Below are 21,891 nucleotides of genomic sequence, written 5' to 3'. Positions count from 1 at the left end.
TTTTTGGCACTGAGATTGGTCCAGAGGGCATCTTCCCTGCATGTGTCCCCCCCCCCCCCCCCCCAGTCTCATTTTCAGGAACTGGAATTGTCCATTGGTTTGCTCCATAGCTACATCATACTTTCTTCTCACCTTCTGATTGTTTATTCATTCTGTTGTGCTTCCAGCTCTTTCTCTGGCCACTGGGGAGTCAGCTTAAATCTCTTTTATGTGCCATTTTCTTCACTAGTGTTGCTGAAATCTGTTAATATTTTGGTTCTCTATAGAGAAGTCTTGTAAATTTCCCACCAACACCAAGGCCAATATCTCATTTTTGGTCATTGTATTTATTAATCAAATGGATTCATCTTGGTCCTTTGTGTTAGTTCATCTTCGTGTTACTATCAGGTATGCTTCCCTACGCGAGTTTAATCTGTCACAGGCAGGGCCCTATGAATCACGGTGGTGTTTGTATCATTAGGATTGTTTCAGCTGTAATTTCTCATCAATCCAAAATCAACCTATTAAGCAGAAGCTATTTATTAGTACACATCACAAGAAGTCCTGAAGTAGGGCAGCTGTAGGGTTGACTAAGTGATTGACTCAGTAAATCACCGAAAGTCTGGCTGTTCCCTGCCATTCTCAGTATGTCAGCATTTTCCCAGGTTATCTTCCCCATGGTCACCGGATGGCTATTATAGTTCCAGCCAACGCCTGCAGATATGCTAGCCCCAGTAGAAGAAAAACTGCTTTTTCCACAGGGCTGTTTTTATGAGGTGGTAAAGCCTATTCCAAGAAATCTCCTCAAACTTGCCATACTCAGGGGGTTAGGTTTTTATCACAGCCTCTGTCTGAAGAAGGCTCTGGCAAGGGAAGTGGGCGTACCAGTGTTGACTCATTTAAATGATGCTTCACCTTCTGGGGAGAGGGGTAGAGGTAGCAATGGAGACAGGTCCCCATTTCCCTGACTGAAGCACGTGGCCTTAAGGATGGGTTTGGGGAAAAAAATCAGGTTTCTGCCAGCCAGGAAAAGGGAGGAAAGATTGTTGGGTGGGCAGCACTGTCTACCTTCGTCCACCTCTTTGGAGAGGTAGCTTCTAGTCACATCCATCTTCCGGTCCATCCATCTTCAAAAATATTCCACCACCCCTGTTTTCCTTCTAATACTGTATTAACCCAAGTCCTGGATCCTTGTTCCCAGTCAGACCTGGTGGTAGTTCTTCATGGTCTTGCATGGTGGCTTGCAGTTGAAGATAAGTTATTCATATTCAACCAGCCAGAGAATTGCAGAGTAGGTAAAACAGAGCCACTGCAGTGAGTGCCACACACAAGTCCCTGGTTTGCAGTGCGTTGAAACCCTGGTCGGGGCCAGACTCCCTGGTGTGGCAGTGGCCTCATGAGTCCTTGGTTCTGCTCTCTGAGCATAATTCTCTTGCTGTTGTCTTCTGTGGCTACACTCAAGATGGTCGTTCAGGAGAATGTTTTTCTGTAGCTTCAGTGTCTGAATTCTGTTGGTGCAAGTTGAGTTTCCAGGGACTACCTTCCAGGGACAGCCAGGAATCATCTTCAGTTACGTTTAAGTAATATTTAAGTTCAGGAACTTCTGTCTTCCATTCATCGGCTCTGGTATTGTTTCCTGTTTCTTGCATTCTTTGAACTTTTCCTGTGACAACCAACCATAATATCATTTTCTGCCATTATTGTTGCGAAGAGAATGCCCCACCAAAAATGCATTAGGTTTCTCGGGAAGTCAAAGGAAGGAAGTCAGAGCTGTGCTAACCAAGAGCGGTAAGGACGGGTATGGCGCCAGTCAGAGAAGGGTTACAAGGGTAGCGTATTAGGATAGGTTCGGTGTCCACGAACTCTGAAAGTCTGCACGGATAAGACTGTTAGCCAAACACATGACCAAATCTGATTCTCATTTTGGCGTCTAGATCAGGTCTACCCATTCTCTTCTGTTCAGCCTCCAGATATCTGTCATTGTGCCTGAGGATTTAGTCCCGTGTTTCGTTCCCTGTCTGCGTTCTGTCGTTGGCTTTTGTTTTGTTGTAAACAGCATTCTGTTCAGCCTGCCCCCTCTCAGTTTTCTGTTCCCCCAGATTCAGCCACTTTCATCCCTTGTGGCTCTACTTGCCTCCATATTTCTAAATAACCAGCCTATTGTAGTGCATCTTGATTTTCCCCCTTAACAATGATTATTCAGTATAAAAGTGTAATGATTTAATTCTCTTTCACCCTCCTTCCTTCATACTCCCCATGATACACACACTGTCTTCTTATACTCCAGTCATCTTAATAAAGTTACTTCATTTGGGTTAGATCGGTCTTCAGTTCTTACATCTTCATGACTATGTAAGTTCTGTTCACAGGTAAATCATGCAAATACGCAATGGTGTTAATTTTTGTTCATAGATCATTTATTTTCTTTTGAGTTGTTTTATTTGTCTGCCAAGTCTTCCCTGTTCTCATCATTAATGTATTTATCATTAACCCCAGACTTTTCTTCACATGTCTAAATATTCTTGTGGTACAGTCAACCAATTTAGTAATTCTGTCAGTCTCTTCCTGATGACATCACTTCTTTTTGACTTTCTCCGTTATAACCTAGTTTTTCTCATATCCTGGGTATACCATTTTTTATCCTGGAGTCTCAGGTTTTATTTTCTATATCTGTTTTGTGTCATCTGTTTTCTTGGTTGGTTTTATTAGAGCACTCTTCAAGTAGCTTCCTGTGAAAGAGTGCATGTGATACAAATTTTGAGACCTGCGCCTCCAAAAATGTTTATATTTTACTCCTGAATGCTCTGCTTTTTGTCCTCTAGGGATGCTAATGAGAAGTCAGATGCCATTCTAAATTTTGATCCAATTATTTATTGAAAGAATATAATGCTGAGATCCCTTCCAACTGCTTTATATTTTCCTTATTTTTCCTTGTACCTATTTTGTTTTCTTTACTCACTATGCAAAATTTCAAGACTTAAAACTATCTGTGTGCATTCTCAGTTTTCTATGCCTATCTTCATTTTTAGTTTTTTTTTTTTTAATTTTTATTTATTTTTGAGACGGAGACAGAGTGCGAGTGGGGGAGGGGCAGAGAGAGAGAGAGAGAGGGAGACACAGAATCCGAAGCAGGCTCCAGGCTCTGAGCAGTTAGCACAGAGCCCAAGGCGAGGCTCAAACTCAGGAGCCGTGAGATCATGACCTGAGCTGAAGTTGGACATTTAACTGACTGAGCCACCCAGGTGCCCCTTCATTTTTAGTTTTGATTGTTCTCCCCAATGGCCAGGAGTTTCATTACGTTTATACTTGAGGTTTTATTTATATTCAGATCCGATATATGAAACTAAAAGTATAATCTCATGACATGGCATTTTTAAGATGATTTTATGTTCTGCCAGGATCGTGTTATTATTTTTAACATGTAACTATTTTCTCATTTCTAGAAAAAGTCCTGGAAATTGATGATCATATGGACTGGCATCAGGAAAATCAAGGCAAGCTGGAAAGTATGGCAAAAAACTATGAATGTACTGCATTTGGAAAACTATGTCTTCTTAGTACAAATTATGATTCTTCAGGACAAAAGCTTCATAAATACATCACTCATGGAATGAGTTTTAAATATAATATAGATTTCAATAGTGGTTTTGCTGGAAAGAATCCTAATGAGTTTCACGCATACAGGGAACCATTCCATCATTCTAAACACGAGCAAACTGTTACTGGAATAAAATACTGTGAAAGTAATGAATCTGGTAAAACTGTCAACAAGAAGTCACCACTCATATGCCAACAGGTGTATGTGGGTGGAAAACCCTTTGAATGTGGTTTTTGTGGGAAGGCCTTCAGCAGCAAGTCATACCTTGCAGTGCATCAGCGAACTCACGCAGAAGAGAAACCCTACAAATGTAAGGGATGTGGGAAGGACTTTAGCAGCAAATCCTACCTCACTGTCCATCAGAGAACTCACACAGGAGAGAAACTCCATGAATGCAGTGAATGTGGGAAAGCCTTCAGTTTCAATTCACAACTCGTTATACATCAAAGAATTCACACAGGTGAGAATCCCTATGAATGCTGTGAATGTGGAAAAGTATTCAGTAGAAAAGACCAGCTCGTTTCACACCAGAGAACTCATTCGGGGCAGAAACCCTATGGTTGTAATGAATGTGGTAAGGCTTTTGGTTTGAAGTCACAGCTCATTATACATCAAAGAATTCATACAGGAGAGAAACCCTTTGAATGCAGTGAATGTCAGAAAGCCTTTAATACAAAGTCAAACCTTATGGTACATCAGAGAACCCATACAGGGGAGAAACCGTATGGTTGTACTGAGTGTGGAAAAGCCTTTACTTTCAAGTCGCAGCTCATTGTACATCAGGGGGTTCACACAGGAGTAAAGCCCTATGGGTGCATTCAGTGTGGGAAAGCCTTCAGTTTGAAGTCACAGCTCATTGTGCATCAGAGAAGTCACACAGGAATGAAACCTTTTGTATGTAGCGAATGTGGCAAAGCCTTCAGGAGCAAGTCCTACCTCATTATACACATGAGGACTCACACAGGAGAGAAACTCCACGAATGCGGTGACTGTGGGAAAGCCTTCAGTTTTAATTCACAACTCGTTATACATCAGCGGATTCACACAGGAGAGAGTCCATATGAATGCCATGAATGTGGGAAAGCCTTCAGTCGGAAATACCAGCTCATTTCACACCAGAGAACCCATGCTGGGGAGAAGCCCTATGAATGCAGTGACTGTGGGAAAACTTTTGGCTTAAAGTCACAGCTCATTATACATCAGAGAACTCATACAGGCGAGAAACCCTTTGAATGCAGCGAATGTAGCAAAGCCTTTAACACAAAGTCGAACCTTATTGTGCATCAGAGGACTCATACAGGGGAGAAACCCTACAGTTGTAGTGAGTGTGGAAAAGCCTTTACTTTCAAGTCACAGCTCATTGTACATCAGGGGGTTCACACTGGGGTAAAACCCTATGGATGTAATCAGTGTGGAAAAGCCTTTAGTTTGAAGTCCCAGCTCATTGTGCATCAGAGAAGTCACACAGGAGTGAAACCCTACGGATGCAGCGAATGTGGAAAAGCCTTCAGGAGCAAGTCCTACCTCATTATACACATGAGGACTCACACAGGGGAGAAACCACATGAATGCAGTGAATGTGGAAAATCCTTCAGTTTCAATTCACAGCTCATTGTACATCAGAGAATTCACACAGGAGAAAATCCCTATGAATGCAGTGAATGTGGAAAAGCTTTTAATAGGAAAGATCAGCTCATTTCTCATCAGAGAACTCATGCAGGGGAAAAACCTTATGGATGCAGTGACTGTGGGAAAGCCTTTAGTAGCAAGTCCTACCTCATTATACACATGAGAACTCATTCAGGAGAGAAACCACATGAATGTAACCAATGTGGGAAGGCCTTCATTTGGAAGTCACTACTCATTGTACATGAGCGAACTCACGCAGGGGAAAGCCCTTATAAATGTAGTCAGTGTGAGAAATCCTTCAGTGGAAAATTACGGCTCATTGTACATCAGAGAATGCACACAAGAGAGAAACCCTATGAGTGCAGTGAATGTGAGAAAGCTTTCATTAGGAAATCTCAGCTCATTGTACATCAGAGAACTCATTCAGGGGAGAAACCCTATGGATGCAATGAATGTGGAAAAACCTTCTCTCAGAAGTCAATTCTCAGTGCACACCAGAGGACTCATACAGGAGAGAAACCCTGTAAATGCACTGAATGTGGGAAAGCCTTTTGTTGGAAGTCTCAGCTCATTATGCATCAGAGAACTCATGCGGATGAAAAACATGTTGATGAATTAAATGTAAGAAACTTTCTTCCAAAAGTCAACTCATAGGAAACTCCAGCAAATTCATACAGAAGAGAAACTCTGTAACTGAAATAATCTCATTGTACACCAGAAAACTAATACTGAATAGAAACCTTATGAATGCACAGCATGTGGCAGGGCACCCACAGAAAGCTGCTTTTTGCATATAAAATAAAAACAGTAAATGCACACGGAATGTCATGAATTCAGTGAGCCCGGTAGGTCATCCTTTGTTAAAGTTTGTACAGGTGAGGAGCCATATCAATGAAGTGAATTTTGGAAAGTTATTTTTTTTACTGTGATAAAATTTGCAAAGAGGAAGTTTCATAAAGCAAGTGAATATGGAGCACACTCCTTTGAAATTAATTTTAAACCGTAGGATTTTAATGAGAGAATGTGTAAAGGCAATGAATGGCAGAATTATCAAAATTGCACACTTTTTTTTTTGTTAATTTTTTTTTTCAACGTTTATTTATTTTTGGGACAGAGAGAGACAGAGCATGAACGGGGGAGGGGCAGAGAGAGAGGGAGACACAGAATCGGAAACAGGCTCCAGGCTCCGAGCCGTCAGCCCAGAGCCTGACGCGGGGCTCGAACTCACGGACCGCGAGATCGTGACCTGGCTGAAGTCGGACGCTTAACCGACTGCGCCACCCAGGCGCCCCAAAATTGCACACTCTTTAGGTATCAGAAAATCATACCTTGGAGAAATCATGCTGTAAATTAGGGAAATTCTTCATCTAGGAAAGACAAACTTCTATTTAAAAAAATATATTATGAATGAAGATCTATGAATGTGTCAGAAGGGGTAAAGCCTCAGTAGAAAGGTTCCCTTCACTGTTATTTTAATTTGGAAGATAATTTAAGAATTATTGTAAGGGAAATTATGTTCCAGATGTTCCAGATTGTTAGGAAAATATTGGAGAAAATATTCAACTATAAATGATAGGCATGTTCATAATGGAATAGAAAGTGGTTTTGTTTTTTTTTTTTTTTTTTTTTTTACAATGTAAATAAATATAATCAGGATAACCAGAAATACATCATAAGACCTACAGGGATATTTAGATGTTATCTTCCTTTTACTATAGGAGTTATGTGTAGTTTGGCATTCCACTTGTGAATGTCACATATGAGAGATAAGTTAGATACATGCCATTGCCCAGGGACTTATTCTTTTTAAGAAATACAACTTGTTTCTAGAATAATATGATTTATTAAAAATACATTTCAATACTACAAACCTTTTCTACTGTTTTGTACCTTTTGTAAGTGGGCCTGGTGGCTACTTCTTTAGTTACGTACATTATTATAGTGCATAATTGATGTGTTTGTGTAGCTGGAATCTATTCTGCCCTCACTAGTTAGAGCATCTTGATTTTCACTAAGATAATCTCTCACAGTGTGTGAGGTCCTGATGGGGCCATCATTCAAGGTGCCCTACAAAGGACTTGACATGATCGTCAAAGTAGGCTGAGATATTCCAGACGTTGAATTTCTCATGGACTCCTTAAGTACCAAAAAGCAAACTGAGCTTTTGTTTTCTGGTAACATTTTCCTGCAATTATTAATTAGTTCTTTCTGTATAGATTACCCAGGATAGCTTTAGTTATTGTCATTTTAAAATTCTAATTCACTTATCTTTATATGAGGTATCTGGTGTGCTTTTAACATATTTAAATGACACATTTAGTGGCACTGCTGAAATGTGGTCAGGCACACCTCATTTTATTGTCCTTCGCAGGCAATGCTGTTTCCCAAATTGAAGGCATGTGGTGACCCTGCACTGAGCAAACGTATTGGCTTCATTTTTCCAATAGCATTTGCTTACTTCATGTCCATGTCACATTTCACTAATTCTTGCAATATTCCAAACTTGCCATTATTAGTTATGGTGATCTGTGGTCAGTGATTATGATTTGCTGAAAACTCAGCATGGTTTAGCAATGTATTTAAATTAAAGTATGTACATTGCTTTTCTTAGACATAATGCTATTGTCCATTTAATAGACTACAGTGTAGTGTAAATATAGCTTTTATATGCGTTAAGAAACAAAACTTCATTTGACTCGGTTTATTGCCACATTTGCTTCACTGTGGTAGTCTGGAACCAAACCTGCAGTTGTCTGAGGTACGTGTGTACGTGTTGCTGTAGAGTGAGGATGGGGAAAAGTCACTGTGCCAGCTTCCTTCTTACAAGGTCAGTTTTCCTCTCCAGTTTCTTTATGTGAATGAACATTAACCTGAAGAGAGTTGGGACCCTGGCAATCACAGCTACACTTCAGGAGTCGCGTATTGCAAACCACAGATGTTTCTCTTTTTAAATTTTTAAAAAACGTTTACTTATTTTGAGAGAGAGACAGAGTGTGAGCAGGGAAGGAGCAGAGAGAGGTGGAGCCACAGAATCTGAAGCAGGTTCTAACCTGCTTGGAGGCTCTGAGCTGTCAGCACAGAGCCCGACGTGCAGCTTGAACCCATGAACCGTGAGATCACGTCGGACGTTCCACCGACTGAGCTGCCCAGGCGCCCCTCAAGCCACAGATACTCCTGAATCCCCTCCCACTTTGTCCTCTGTACTTGAGGAGGGAATACCACCATTTACCCTCCTTTGAAGGAGGTGTTTAACGATTTCTGAATGCCTGGTCCTTCCTGTGTTCAGCTCATTACACAGGATGCAATCTAAAGATACCTGGAGTAAAGAAGGATGATTCACAGAAGAGAAGAGAAAGTTTGCATGAGGGAAGAATGTCAGATACTTGATCAAGTGTATTCCCTAAATCTGGAAAATATAATGAGTATGTGTTCTGTCATAGATGTTCCAAGGAAGATTCACACATAATAATGAATTGTGTGAATGTATCGTGCGATGCAAATCCACATGCAACCTTGCCCAGTAGAAATGTTAATATAATGTTGACAACATTATAATGTTTCAACAACGTTGAAATCAAATACTGTGGGAAAGGCTAATGCTAACATTAAGTTCTTAATCTTAAAAAGAAAATTTGGGGCAACTGGTCAGTGTAGAGTGTGCAACTCTTGATCACAGGGTTGTGAGTTTGAACCCCATGTTGCACGTAGAGATTGCTTAAAAATAAAATAGGGGTGCCCGAGTGGCTCAGTTGGTTAAGTGTCTGACTTTGGCTCAGGTCATGATCTCACGATTCATGGGTTTGAGCCCTGCATTGGGCTTTGTGCTGACAGCTCAGAGCCTGGAGTCTGTTTCGGATTCTGTGTCTTCCTCTCTCTGCCTCTCCCCAACTCACGCTCTTTCTCTCTCAAACATTAAAAAAATAAAATAATAAAATAAAATCTTTAAAAAAAGAAAATCTACCAGATAAATGAAATTTAACAGAATGAATAGATTTACAACCAACAAACAATAAGAAAAAGTAAAAAATTGAATCTCTGGCTTGAAATCTGTCTAGCCCTTCTAACCCTGCCCCAGCCCCAGACTTTTAGTAATAGCTGATTATTCTCAGGAAAATTCAAGGAAAGATAATCCAGCATTTTACGGTTTTTCCAAAAAATCGACATGGGGGGGAGGATAATTCATGAGTCGTATTTATGAACATAGGTTAAAATGTACTAAATCTAATAGCAAAATTAATTCAACAATGTGGAGGTTTTTTTTTTTTTTTAAAGCCATGACAATACGTGTAGCAGACTACTAGTCATGAACCCAATGTCCCTTCATTACCAACAGAGTCCCTGTGCCTTTTTATTTTAAAGTTAATTTATTTATATTGAGGCAGGGGAGGGGCAGAGAGAGAGGGAGAGAGAGAATCCCAAGCAGGCTCTGCGCTGCCGACACGGGGCCTGAACCCATGAACCAGTGAGATCATGACCTGAGCTGAAATCAAGAGCCGGACCCACTCAACTGACTGAGCGACCCGGGTGCCCAATTACTGTAGTTTTCATACTGACAATGAGCTCAGCCAAAAAGTTACATTTCTCCATTGTTCTTGTAGTGAAGTATCTTGCTACTAAATTCTGAGTAATGAAGTAGAGGTTGCTGACAGTGTCTAATGGAAAGGCTGTAAAGAAAATGGGGAGAGCCCCCTAGTGTTCTGGAATCATTTGCCACTTTAATACACAGCACACATGATGGTTGGAGATTGGGCATCCATTGTGGAACCTGGATTCATCTCAAGGACAGAAGCCACCTGCGTCCGTGCTTTCTGGTAATGACGGGGCTGCTATACCAGCTCTACACTACTAACATCTGAATATCTTTTACACAAGGGTGCATGAACTGCCTTGTTTAAGCCACCTTTTCTTTTTTAGGTAGGAAGGGTGTTGGATCTGTTATGTGCAGCTGAATGTCACCCTATAAAAATACATTATGATGTTTGGGAGATTTAATATTTAGAAAATCTTCATAAAATTAATCACACTACCAGATAAAAGAAAGGCCATGTGATTATCTCAATATGTGTAGATAACACGTTTGATGGAATGTAATACCCTAGATGATTTTTAAATATTATTAAATTAGGAATGGAAATTAAATCCTTTAACTTTGCAAACAGAATGTTCCAAAACTGGACATAAGTACTTCTTGGTAGATATATGCCATTATATTAAGAAAATTACAAGAATGGCCATCACTTTTATTGAACAGTGTGTGATAATTCTAGCCAATGTGTGGAAACAAGGAATTGGGGGTGAGGGCAGAAAAAAAAAAAAAAACAAAAAACCAAACTTCCATTGTTTGGAGGTGTGGTTGTCTATTTAGGAAAACCAAAATAAACCTCAGGCAAATACAGAGAATTGCAAATAGAGTAGGATCTCTACTGGATGCGTATCAGTTGTGTTGCTCTGCTTCTGGTTAGACTGGGCAAGCTACGACATCTTCGAAACTGAGAGCACAAACCGCAGTGAGCATGGCGGTAGGAAGTAGAAAGCACTTTCTAGAAGAAAAGAGAGTTTCTGCTCTCATCCTCGGTGAAACTGCAGGAAGAGGAGAGGGCCCACGTAGCAAAAGGGAAAGCAAGACAAGCAGGCAGTTGCCTGTGGACTGGCGTGACACATCAGAATCCCAAAGTGCCCCCGCCACGAAGGAGCATCCGGGCAACTCTTTCCCATGGGTCTTCCTGGAACCCTCAGAGATAGTATGACAAGTGCGATATTGATAGAGAAAAATATTTTCATTTTATTTTTTAAAATTTGCATCCAAAGTAGTTAGCATCTAGTGCAACAATGATTTCGGCAGTAGATTCCTTAATGCCCTTTACCCATTTAGCCCATCCCTCCTCCCACAACCCCTCCAGTAACCCTCAGTTCTCCATATTTATGAGTCTCTTCTGTTTTGTTCCCCTCCCTGTTTTTGTATTATTTTTGTTTCCCTTCCCTTATGTTCATCTGTTTTGTGTCTTAAAGTCCTCATATGAGTGAAGTCATATGATTTTTGTCTTTCTCTGACTAATTTCACTTAGCATAATACCCTCCAGTTCCATCCACGTAGTTGCAAATGGCAAGATTTCATTCTTTTTGATTGCCGAGTTACACTCCATTGTGGGTGTGTATATATACCACATTTTCTTTATCCATTCATCCATCGATGGACATTTGGGTTCTTTCCATACTTTGGCTATTGTTGATAGTGCTGCTATAAACATGGGGGTGCATGTGTCCCTTCGAAACAGCTCGCCTGTATCCTGTGGATAAATGCCTGGTTGTGCAATTGCTGGCTCGTAGGGCAGTTCTATTTTTAGTTTTTTGAGGAACCTCCATACTGTTTTCCAGACTGGCTGCACCAGCTTGCATTCCCAGATAGAGAAAAATTTTTAAAAGTCCTGTTGAGATGCCCAGGTTTTCCTTTAAGTGCAAGGCAGATACTATCTGAAGGAAGGTGACAGGGCAACAATTGAGAGAAATCCATTAGAAGCACTCCGGACTTTTAGGCTGAGGGATGGGCAGAGAACTGAGAACACACACATATGAAAACCACCCCCAGGCATTAAAATCTATTACAAAAGACTGGAGAAGGGTCAGGAGAGCTGAGAGACTCCCAAGATCTTGTAGGCCTTCCCAGAGTGCAGGGCTGCTGTTCTCAGAGGACCCAGAGACTAGGCAGCAGCATGAAACATCTCTGGGAGCCTGGAAATCCTAAGAATTGGAAAGCAAAGAGACGTTAGCAACCCAGAAAGCAGTCAGTAAGGCAAGGAGGTAAGTAGTTCACCGAAAGCTGGCGGCTTGGCTGTGAGCACAAGCAAGTGTCTAGAATATTCTCATGCTGAGATCCTAGGCCCTCTGAGGAAAATATCCTGATCCTGTCCTCAGAATATTTGAAAGCAGTTGTGCACTAAATGAGAAGCTGAAACAAAGCCCAGACACAGCTTAATACCAGATTAAATTGATTCTGACCTACACCCCATTTCCCCATCTCACAGCTGACACTAGAAAACATGTACCCTTTTCTCTAGGTAAATATGTATTAAGAGCCAAGAAAATCACCAGAAATAAAGAGGGATATTATATAATGATAAAAAAGTAATTCCACCAGACAATCCTAAATGTGCACACATTTCACATCAAAGCTTCAAAATCATTCAAAAACTACTGGAAGGAGAAATACACTCTACCATTGTAATTGGGCATTGCAACACTTCTTTCTTTCCTTTTTTTTCTTTTTAAATATTTATTTTGAGAGAGAGAGAGGGAGGGAGAGAGAGAGAGAACAAGAACAAGTGGGGAAAGGGCAGAGAGAAGGAGAGACAGAATCCAAAGCAGGCTCCACGTGGAGCCCAATGCAGGACTCAAACTCACAAACTGCAAGATCATGACCTGAGAGACATCAAGAGTTGGACATTTAACCAGCTGCACCACCCAGGTGTCCCAACATTTATTTCTGGGTAACAAAATGTGGGGACCAAAATTCAGCAAGGCTATAAAATTAACTGAATACTGCTATCAACAAACGGAATCCAATAGGCATTTCTAGAACATCCAACAGTAGAATACACATTCTTTTCAATTGTTCATGAAGCATTTAGCAATGTGGGTCATGTCTTTGGTCATAAACTGGAACTTAAAAAAAAAAATCATGCAAATTGTCTTCAGACTATAATGCAATTTAATAAGAAACCAATAGCAAAAAGAACAGTAAAATATCCAAATACTTGAAGATTAAGCAACACAAATTCCAAATAACCTATGGACCAGAGAAATCTCAAAAAAACTATATATATATATATATATATATATATATATATATATATATATATTTTGAACTGAACCAAAAAAATCCTGCAAATCAAAAATTGTGAGATAAAAAAGCAGTGCTTATAGAGGATTTGTAACATTAAATGCTCATATTAGAAAAAAATAAAGATCTCACATCAATAACCTAAACTGTTACCTTAAGAAACTAGAAAAAGAACAGTAAAATAAGCTGAAAGTAAATACAAATAAAATAATGAAAATAACCCCAAAAAGCAATGAAGTAACCCTCCCCCCAAAAAAACACTACACATATAAATCTGACAACTGATGAGATGCACTAAATTATTTTTTTTTGTTTTTTGTTTTTAAATTTAATTCCAGTGTAGTTAACATACAGTGTTATATTAGTTTCAGATACGCAGTATAGTGATTCAACAACTCCCTACATCACCCAGTGCTCATCACGCCAAGTTCACTTCTTAATCCTCATCAACCTCTTTCGCCCATCCCCCCCCCATCCACTTGTCTTCAGGTAACAATCAGTGTGTTCTCTACAGTTAAGAGTCTCTCTCTCCCTCCCTCCCTCCCTTCCTTTCTCTCTCCCTCTCTCTCCTTTGCTCATTTGTTTCTTAAATTACACATGAGTGAAACCATATGGTATTTGTCTTTTTCTGACTTATTTTGCTTAGCATTATACTCTCTAGCTCTATCCATGTCATTGCAAATGGCAAGATTTCATTCTTTTTTATGGCTAATAGTCCATTGTATGTATATGCTATGTCTTCTTTATCCATTCACCTATCAATAGACACTTGGCTGCTTCCATTTCTTGGCTATTGTAAATAATGCTGCTATAAACATAGGGGTGCATATATCCCTTTGACTTCGTGTTTGTTTGTTTGTTTTGTATTTTGGGGGCAAATACCCAGTAGTATAATTACTGCATCACAGTGTAGTTCTATTTTTAATTTTTTGAGGAACCTCTATACTATTTTCCACAGTGGCTGCACCAGTTCACACGCCTACTAATAAGAGGGCTCCTTTTACTCCACATCCTTGCCAACACTTGTTTCTTGTGTTTTTTTTTTTTTTTAACGTTTATTTTTGAGAGATGGAAAGAGGCAGAGCATGAGCAGGGGAGGGGCAGAGAGAGAGAGACACAGAATCCCAAGCAGGCTCCAGGCTCCGAGCTGTCAGCACAGAGCCCGACGTGGGGCTTGAACCCACGAACCACTAGTTCATGACCTGAGCCGAAGTCAGCTGCTTAACTGACTGAGCCACCCAGGCACCCCTTGTGTTTTTTATTTTAGCCGTTCTGACAGGTGTGAAGTGATATCTCATTTTAGTTTTGATTTGCATTTCCCTAATGATGAATGATGTTAAGCATCTTTTCACATACCTGTTGGTGGAGGTGGACTAAAATTCTTGACAGACAAACTATCAAAAGTCACTTATGCATAAATGGGTAAACCTGAATAGCCCTATAACTACTAAAGAAATTGAATTTATAGTTAAAAACCTTCCCACAAAGAAGGGGCGCCTGGGTGGTGCAGTCGGTTAAGCGTCCGACTTCAGCCAGGTCACTATCTCGCGGTCCGTGAGTTCGAGCCCCGCGTCGGGCTCTGGGCTGATGGCTCAGAGCCTGGAGCCTGTTTCCGATTCTGTGTCTCCCTCTCTCTCTGCCCCTCCCCCGTTCATGCTCTGTCTCTCTCTGTCCCAAAAATAAATAAACGTTGAAAAAAAATTTTTTTTAATAAAAAAAAAAAAAAAACCTTCCCACAAAGAAAAATCCAAGCTCATATCATTTCATGGTGAATTCTACCAAACATTTCAGGATGAAATAATACCAGTTCTATACAAATTCTTCTAGAATATAGAAGAGGAAGAATACTTCTTAACCCGTTTTATGTGGTCAGCATCACACTGATAACAAAACCTGACGAAGATATTACAAATAGGCAAAACTGCAAATGGTCGTCATGAACATAGATGCAAAAACCCTCAACAGAGAGCTAAATCAGGGTTGAGCAAAGATGGAAGAATGCCATATAAATATATTTGCTGATAAAGTAGGAAGAATGTGAGTAAGCTTGGGAAGAGGAGAGAGAGGGATGGGGGAAGTAATGTCATTGATATTAGAAAACCAAAAAGGATACTATCTCAACTGATAGGCTGATTATAAAAGATTGAGAAAAATGAGATTCAGGGCACCATAAAAAGTTATAAAAGTAACATCTCCCCCTCCCCCCAAAATAGAAAACTTCCTAAATCACAAAAGAAATCATTTGGAAGAACAAAGGGCCAAATAAAACAACAACAACAAAAATACATTGCATTGAAATAACGGATGAAAAGAAGGAGGAAAACTCTTTGTGACAATAGAATTCAAACTGATAAATGTAGAAAAAATGACGAAATTAGAAAGTCACCATTTGGCAACCATTATAGTAAAGATTGTTTCAGTCAGGAATTATCAATGGATGTTAAAACTTGTGAGCAAAAATGTAATGAGAAACAAATATTACAGTCTCAAAGTCTCTTCCTCCTAGATACTAATTAATGGAAAAAATAGTAACTTTAGACTGCGAAATTCTGAAGAAATAGGAAACACTTTTACATAAATGATAGCAAAATACAATGCTAAACAGTATTTAAAGGAAAATGTTTAGCTTTAAATGAACATATTAGAAGAGAAAAAGATTAAAAATTTATTTTCTAGCCCTTTATTTAATGAAGCTAGAAAAGCAAAGCAAATTAAGCCCAGATTAGGAAGGCAATAGCAAAGAGCAGAAAATGATTAAATAACAACAACAACAAAAAATGTACTGGGAGAAAAATGTATCACCAAAAGTTGGTCCTTAGTAAGACTGATAAAATTCATTTCCAATAAAGAAAAGGCGAGAAAGAGAAAAGAGACACTGCCAATATCCAGAATGAAAATGGGAATATCATAATGGATTTTACATGAAAATAAATAATGAATCATGAATAAACATAAATATAAAATATATAAATGAATAAATATAAAAGATAAATGCAAGTCAAAGAAGGTTATATAACAGGGAAACACATTTGATAGTTTTGATGATATGGATAAATTCCTTGAAAATCACAACTTAAAACTGACACAAAAAGAAGTAAAATGAGTTGGTCCTGAATCTGTTGAAGAAATTGAATTCCAAATTTAAAACCTTTCTACAAAAAAAGCTTGAGGCCTAGATAACTTCACTAGTGAATTATTCCTGACATTTAATGCAGACATAATTTCAATACTATAAAAATTTCCAGAGAATACTTCCCAATACTTTTTAGGAGACCAGTGTAACTTTGATGCCGCAGACACATGGGATGAAATGAAACTGTAGACCTATCTTTTTCTCAAAAACAGTGATGTAGAAGTCCTAAACAAAAAATTAGCAGACTGTAGCTGGTTTTTTTTGTGAGGCAAACACGATAACCACTACTCTACAGAAACTGGCCTGTATCTAGTGACTTATAAAAATTACATCACAGTCAAGTATGGTGTAGCCTATCCATGCAAAGATGCTTTAAAGTAAAAAAAATTTTTTTCAAAAAAAAAAATCAACCACTGTAATATACCACATTTACAGAATAAAGGAGAAAAATAGTATGAGATATAGAAAGAAAGTTGATAAACAGATGTTCATAGCAGTGTTTTAAAAATAGTATTAGAGGGGCGCCTGGGTGGCGCAGTCGGTTAAGCGTCCGACTTCAGCCGGGTCACGATCTCGTGGTCTGTGAGTTCGAGCCCCGCGTCAGGCTCTGGGCTGATGGCTCGGAGCCTGGAGCCTGTTTCCGATTCTGTGTCTCCCTCTCTCTCTGCTCCTCCCCCGTTCATGCTCTGTCTCTCTCTGTCCCAAAAATAAATAAACGTTGAAAAAAAAATTTAATAAAAATAGTATTAGAGGAGCTTCCTTAATCTGATAAAGGGTATCTACAAAAGAAATCTGCAAAATACTTCATGATGTAAACACATCATGATTGCTTTTCATAGTGAAATATTTAATGCCTTCTCCTCTCATACAAGAATAGAAAACTGACAACATTGAAGATTGGTGGTCCTAGTCAATGCAATATATTTGTTTTAATTTTTATTTTTAAGTAGGCTGCGTGCCCAGAGCGGAGCCCAATGCAGGGCTTGAACTCAAGATCCTGAGATCAAGACCTGAGCTGAGGTCAACAGCTGGACACTTAACTGAGCCAGCCAGGTGCCCCTGCAATTAAAAAAATTTTTTTTTTGAGTGTAAAGATAACTGGGGCGCCTGGGTGGCTCAGCCAGTTAAGTGTCCAACTGTTGATCTCAGTTCAGGTGTTGATCTCACGGTTCTTGAGTTTGAGCCCCTCATCGGGCTCTCTGCTGTCATCACAGAGCCACTTCAGATCCTTTGTCACCGTCTCACTCCGCTCCTCCTCAGCTTGTTCTCTCTCTCAAAATAAATATATAAACTTTAAAAAGTGTAAAGACTAGAAAGAAAGAAATGAAAAACAACATGTTGGTGTGTAGTTAGAAAAATCCAAAATAATCTAAAAATTAACTGTTAGAATTAATGAGAATCTAGCAAAGTTGCTAGATAGAAGGCCAATATAAAAAAATCAACTGGGACACCTGGGTGGCTCAGTCAGTTAGGCATCCGAGTTTGGCTCAGGTCATGATCTCACAGTTTGTTGAGTTCAAGTCCTGTGTGGGGCTCTGTGCTGACAGCTCAGAGCCTGGAGCCTGCTTCAGATTCTGTGTCTCCCTCTCTCTCTGCCCCTCCCCTGCTCGTGCTCTCTCTCTCAAAAATAAATAAACATTTAAAAAACAACTGTATTTCTCTATATTGCAAAAACAGAAATGGGACTAAAAGTACCATTGACAACAGAATCAAAAACATTAAGTGATAGACATAAATCTGAAGGGAAGTGTGAAAAGTTTATACACAGAAAACTACTAAATATTGCATGAAATTCAATAAATTGAGATCTATTTCATAATCATGGATCAGAAGACCCAATATTTTTCTCAAACATTTCCTAATTGGTCTATAGATTCAATGCAATCTCAAGTAAGGTCCTAGTACATATACTTCTGTGAAAATTAATGAACTGATTATAAAATTTATGTGGAAATGCAAAGAGTAAAGAATAGCCCACAGAGGAAGAACACTGAAGGGTACACACTGAGTATCAAGACTTACACCAAGATTAAAATAGTATGGTTTTGTGTAAAGCTAGACAAATAAACCAGTGGAACAGATCAGAGAACCCAGAAACAGACCCACACTTGTATCAGCATCTGATTTAAGAGAAAAGTGCCACTGCAATACAGTAAAAGGTCAAATGGGCTAGGCCAATTGGATATCCATATGGAAAAAAAAATTGACACGACATAGTTCATTCTAGAAGTTAAAATGATTTCCAGATGAGTTGTATACCTAAAAGTAAAGGGAAGAAAGTAGAGCCTCTAGGTTACAGTGGGGGGACATGTGGCATTTGAGGAGGCAGATTTAGCAAATAGAATATAAAAGTATCAACCATAAAAGGTTGCATTACACCAAGCATTTTTTCCTAAACGCATCTTTAAGAAAATGAAAAAAAGAGCTACTGGCTGGGAAAAAGTATTTTCATTACACACATATGAAAAGAACACAGATCCAAGTTTTATAAAGAACTGCTACAAATCAGTAAGAAAACCTAAGGCAAATGGGCAAAGAACTTGAGCATGTCACAAAAAGATAACCAAATAGACATATGCACATCACGTATGCTCATCACCATTAGTCATTAGGGAATACAAACTGCAGTGGTATCTCACCACACACCCTCCAGAATAGATCAGACTCACAACATCCAACAAGTATTGGCAAGGAAGTGGAAAAACTGGCCTCATACATAGCTGGTGGGAAGGTACATGTGTACAGCTTCTTTGGAAAATGGTTGGGCAGTTTCTTTGAAGACTAAACGTATGCCTATAATATAACTCAGCTTTTCTTCCCTTGGTTGTATACCCAAGGGAAATGAGCACATGTGTTCACTCTGAAACGTCACAAGAATGTTTGTGGCATCTCATCGATAATATATGAACTGCAAACACTTAAAATTCCAACAGTTGAAGGGAGAAACAGTTTGTGGTATAATGAAACCACAGAATTCTACACCACAGTAAGAAGTAATGAACTATTGATACATGCAACAGCATGGATGAATCTTAAAACACTGTGAAGTAAAAGAAGCCAAACTCAAAGGAATATATACTATATAATTTCACTTATATGAAGTTTAAGAAAAGGCAAAACTTACCTGTGGCAATAGAAGCCAAAACGGTGACTGTCTTTGGGATATACTGACCCAATGATGCCAATGGTGCCAATGGGCACCAATGATGCCTGTTAGCATGCTAAAGTATGCCCTATCTTGATTTGGGTGTTGGTTTTCTATTTATGTGAAGTACAAAAACAGGCAAGGCTGATCTGTGCAGACTTAAGTCAGAAAAGTGGTTACTCTGGGGGGATAGCGACTGGAAATGAGCACAGGAGACCCCACAGTGTGCTGGAGACATGACGGCTCAAGTATATACATATATTAAAAAATCAGAGGTATACCCTTGAGATTTGTGCACTTCATGGAAGTTATTTCTCAATAGAAAAAACACAGGATCAAAATCATTAAGAATTTTCACCATGACAAAATGTATTTTCACGGTTTTGCACTTATATTTTCATTCAGCTACTTACATGTAATAGTAAGCTAATTTAAGCAAATGCTTTTGGTTAAACATCTTTTTACACCTGTTTTTCAACAACAGAAATACACAAGTCATTTTTTCCTTCCTGCTCTACTCAGGGTAGGCAATCAACAACTCTTTTTTGAGGGGATGGATTCCTCAGGTGCAGGAATACACATTCATTTCTGATGTCAGTGCCCAGCATAGGCCTGCAGTATGAGAAGCATCAGGAAAGTTTGCTGAGTAATGATAGAATGCAGGTTACACGGACACTCCCCTCCTTCTCTCCCACCCTCCATCTCAGTAAGCTTGGTAGACATCACATCCCTCTGCTCCCAGGGGGCATACTCGTGGCAGAAAGCCTGTGTCCAACAGGCAGTGGTTCATGTCAAAAAGAAATCCACATACTTTGTAATCAGGTGGATGTGAGTTAACCTCAACCCTTCTACCAGTTCTGTAACTATACACCAGTGAGTTACCCTCTTGGGTGGGCATCTGTAACATGTCCCCAAACTTACAGATCTAGACTCCAGGGAGTGTTGGTCTCCCCACCTGCTGAGTCATTGCCCTAAAGCTGGAACCCAGAGTCATGAAGGAGGCATGCCATCGTGGTGTTGGGAGTGGGGTGCTGGACCATGACCCAGAAGAGGACACTGCAATGCTTTGACCCATCAGAAGATCTTCATGTAGAGGTGCATCTTGTCAGACTCATCAAGTTTGTGAAAGAAAAGGGTTCAACCCTCTGGCAGGGCTGTTAGTCTGAACTGTTTCTGTCATAGCAGAACAGGGAGCCATTTCTAATGCCCTCTGGGAGGGTGCTTTAAGTTGAGGTCCTGCTTTCCTGTTGCCTGTCCCCCATCCACATCTGCCTACTTCCATGACCACTCTTAAGCTCTTGTTTATGTTCCCTCAGTCCTTTACAGAATTTTACCCAGGACATCAAGTCCCCTATCTCTCTTTTCTGTCAGGCATCTTCTTCCTAGGATGTTTCCCAGGAGACCAGCTCGCTATAGTTGTGCGAACGCAGTGAAGGGGCCCAAAGGACTGGTCTCCAACAGCTACAAACCATCTAATATGCAAACAGACATGAAAAAATCTAACAGATCTCCCGAGAGGTACTTACCCTGGGACCACTGAGAAGGCAGGGAGAAATGGGACCTGAATCCCCTCAGGGGAACCCATGGTAATGAAGGTGATATTCTCTGCAGAGAAGAGGGCTTCAGGGTGAAGCAGAGGTTCCTAGCAGGCTGATCTAGATTGCCTCCCAGCCTTCTGTGGATCAGGGATTTTAAAAATTGTGTTCAACGAATCATGACAGGGGAAAGTGCATGAATCACCAAAACCTTTTTTCCCGCAGGGTTTTCCCCAAGTCTCCATGTCCAGTGTGGGACCTCAAACCCATGACCCCAAGATCAACTCATATGTTCCTCCAACTGAGCTGGTGAGGTGCCCCACCAGAGATTTTCTAAAAAGCAAAAGTAATATGGAGGAAACTACCTTGCCAGATTTTAAATGTGATAAAAATAAATGGTATACATAAGAAACAAAATGATGATGATGAAGATAGCACTTTTTGAATATTGACTAATTATCTCAATCCCATGAAGGGTTCTGTTATTATCTCCATATTACCAAAGATGGAAAGAACGTGCAGGTGACCAATAATTTGGCCGAGTTCATATAGTTGTCAAGTAATTGAACTGAGAGTCCACCCCAGGTAGCCTGTGTCTTGGAGAGAACAGAAAATCTGGAAGGAGTAGTATTCTTTAGAATGTGTTATGTGCCAATGATTTCATCTACATTAGAAAGCATGGAAGAGAGGCAGTCCTTATTTACAATGGGCACAGGTCAGCCACATTTTGGCACTATCTTTTGTTGGGAGATCAAACCTCTATTAAAAGTGCAGCTTATGAAGTGTTTGTCCCGATTTAGAAAGCTTAGAAATAGTTATGTGCTGAAGTTAAGAACAGAAGTTTCCTTGTCTGTTATTGGTGCAGGGCCTCTGGAAGGTGTTTTAATATTCACTGGACCTATTTCCTGATCAGTAACAAGAGAACATAGTCTTAGTTCGGGTGTGGGGGTGGGAGGCTCATATAATAATATCTTCCTTGGGACATACTGAGTGTGTGCAAATGGCAACCAAAAAAAGTGATGTTTTTTAGTGAAT

At 39.8% G+C, this 21,891-nt stretch overlaps 2 protein-coding genes across 8 annotated transcripts in view; both read left to right on the top strand.

The window, feature by feature from the left end:
• The window catches only part of ZNF268 (zinc finger protein 268), a 30,703-nt gene extending 24,676 nt beyond the window's left edge, over nucleotides 1-6,027 (top strand). For both annotated transcript variants that reach the window (XM_040464116.1, XM_040464117.1), the window contains exon 6: nucleotides 3,423-6,027. In XM_040464116.1, the coding sequence (XP_040320050.1) occupies nucleotides 3,423-5,860 (2,438 nt within the window). In that variant the 3' untranslated portion in view covers nucleotides 5,861-6,027. The remainder of the gene's footprint in view (nucleotides 1-3,422) is intronic.
• Nucleotides 6,028-6,503: 476 nt separating this feature from the next.
• The window catches only part of ANHX (anomalous homeobox), a 34,613-nt gene continuing 19,225 nt past the window's right edge, over nucleotides 6,504-21,891 (top strand). For all 6 annotated transcript variants that reach the window (XR_005787071.1, XM_040464134.1, XM_040464132.1 and 3 more), the window contains exons 1-2: nucleotides 6,504-8,033; nucleotides 9,933-10,017. The gene's annotated coding sequence lies outside the window, so the exon portion shown is untranslated. The remainder of the gene's footprint in view (nucleotides 8,034-9,932; nucleotides 10,018-21,891) is intronic.

Source organism: Herpailurus yagouaroundi, unplaced genomic scaffold (genome assembly GCF_014898765.1).
Source record: "Herpailurus yagouaroundi ecotype Mexico unplaced genomic scaffold, PumYag 437, whole genome shotgun sequence".
NCBI lineage: Eukaryota > Metazoa > Chordata > Mammalia > Carnivora > Felidae > Herpailurus > Herpailurus yagouaroundi.
The sequence above is the reverse complement of the archived record's forward strand: the minus strand, read 5'-3'. Positions and strand labels throughout refer to the sequence as shown.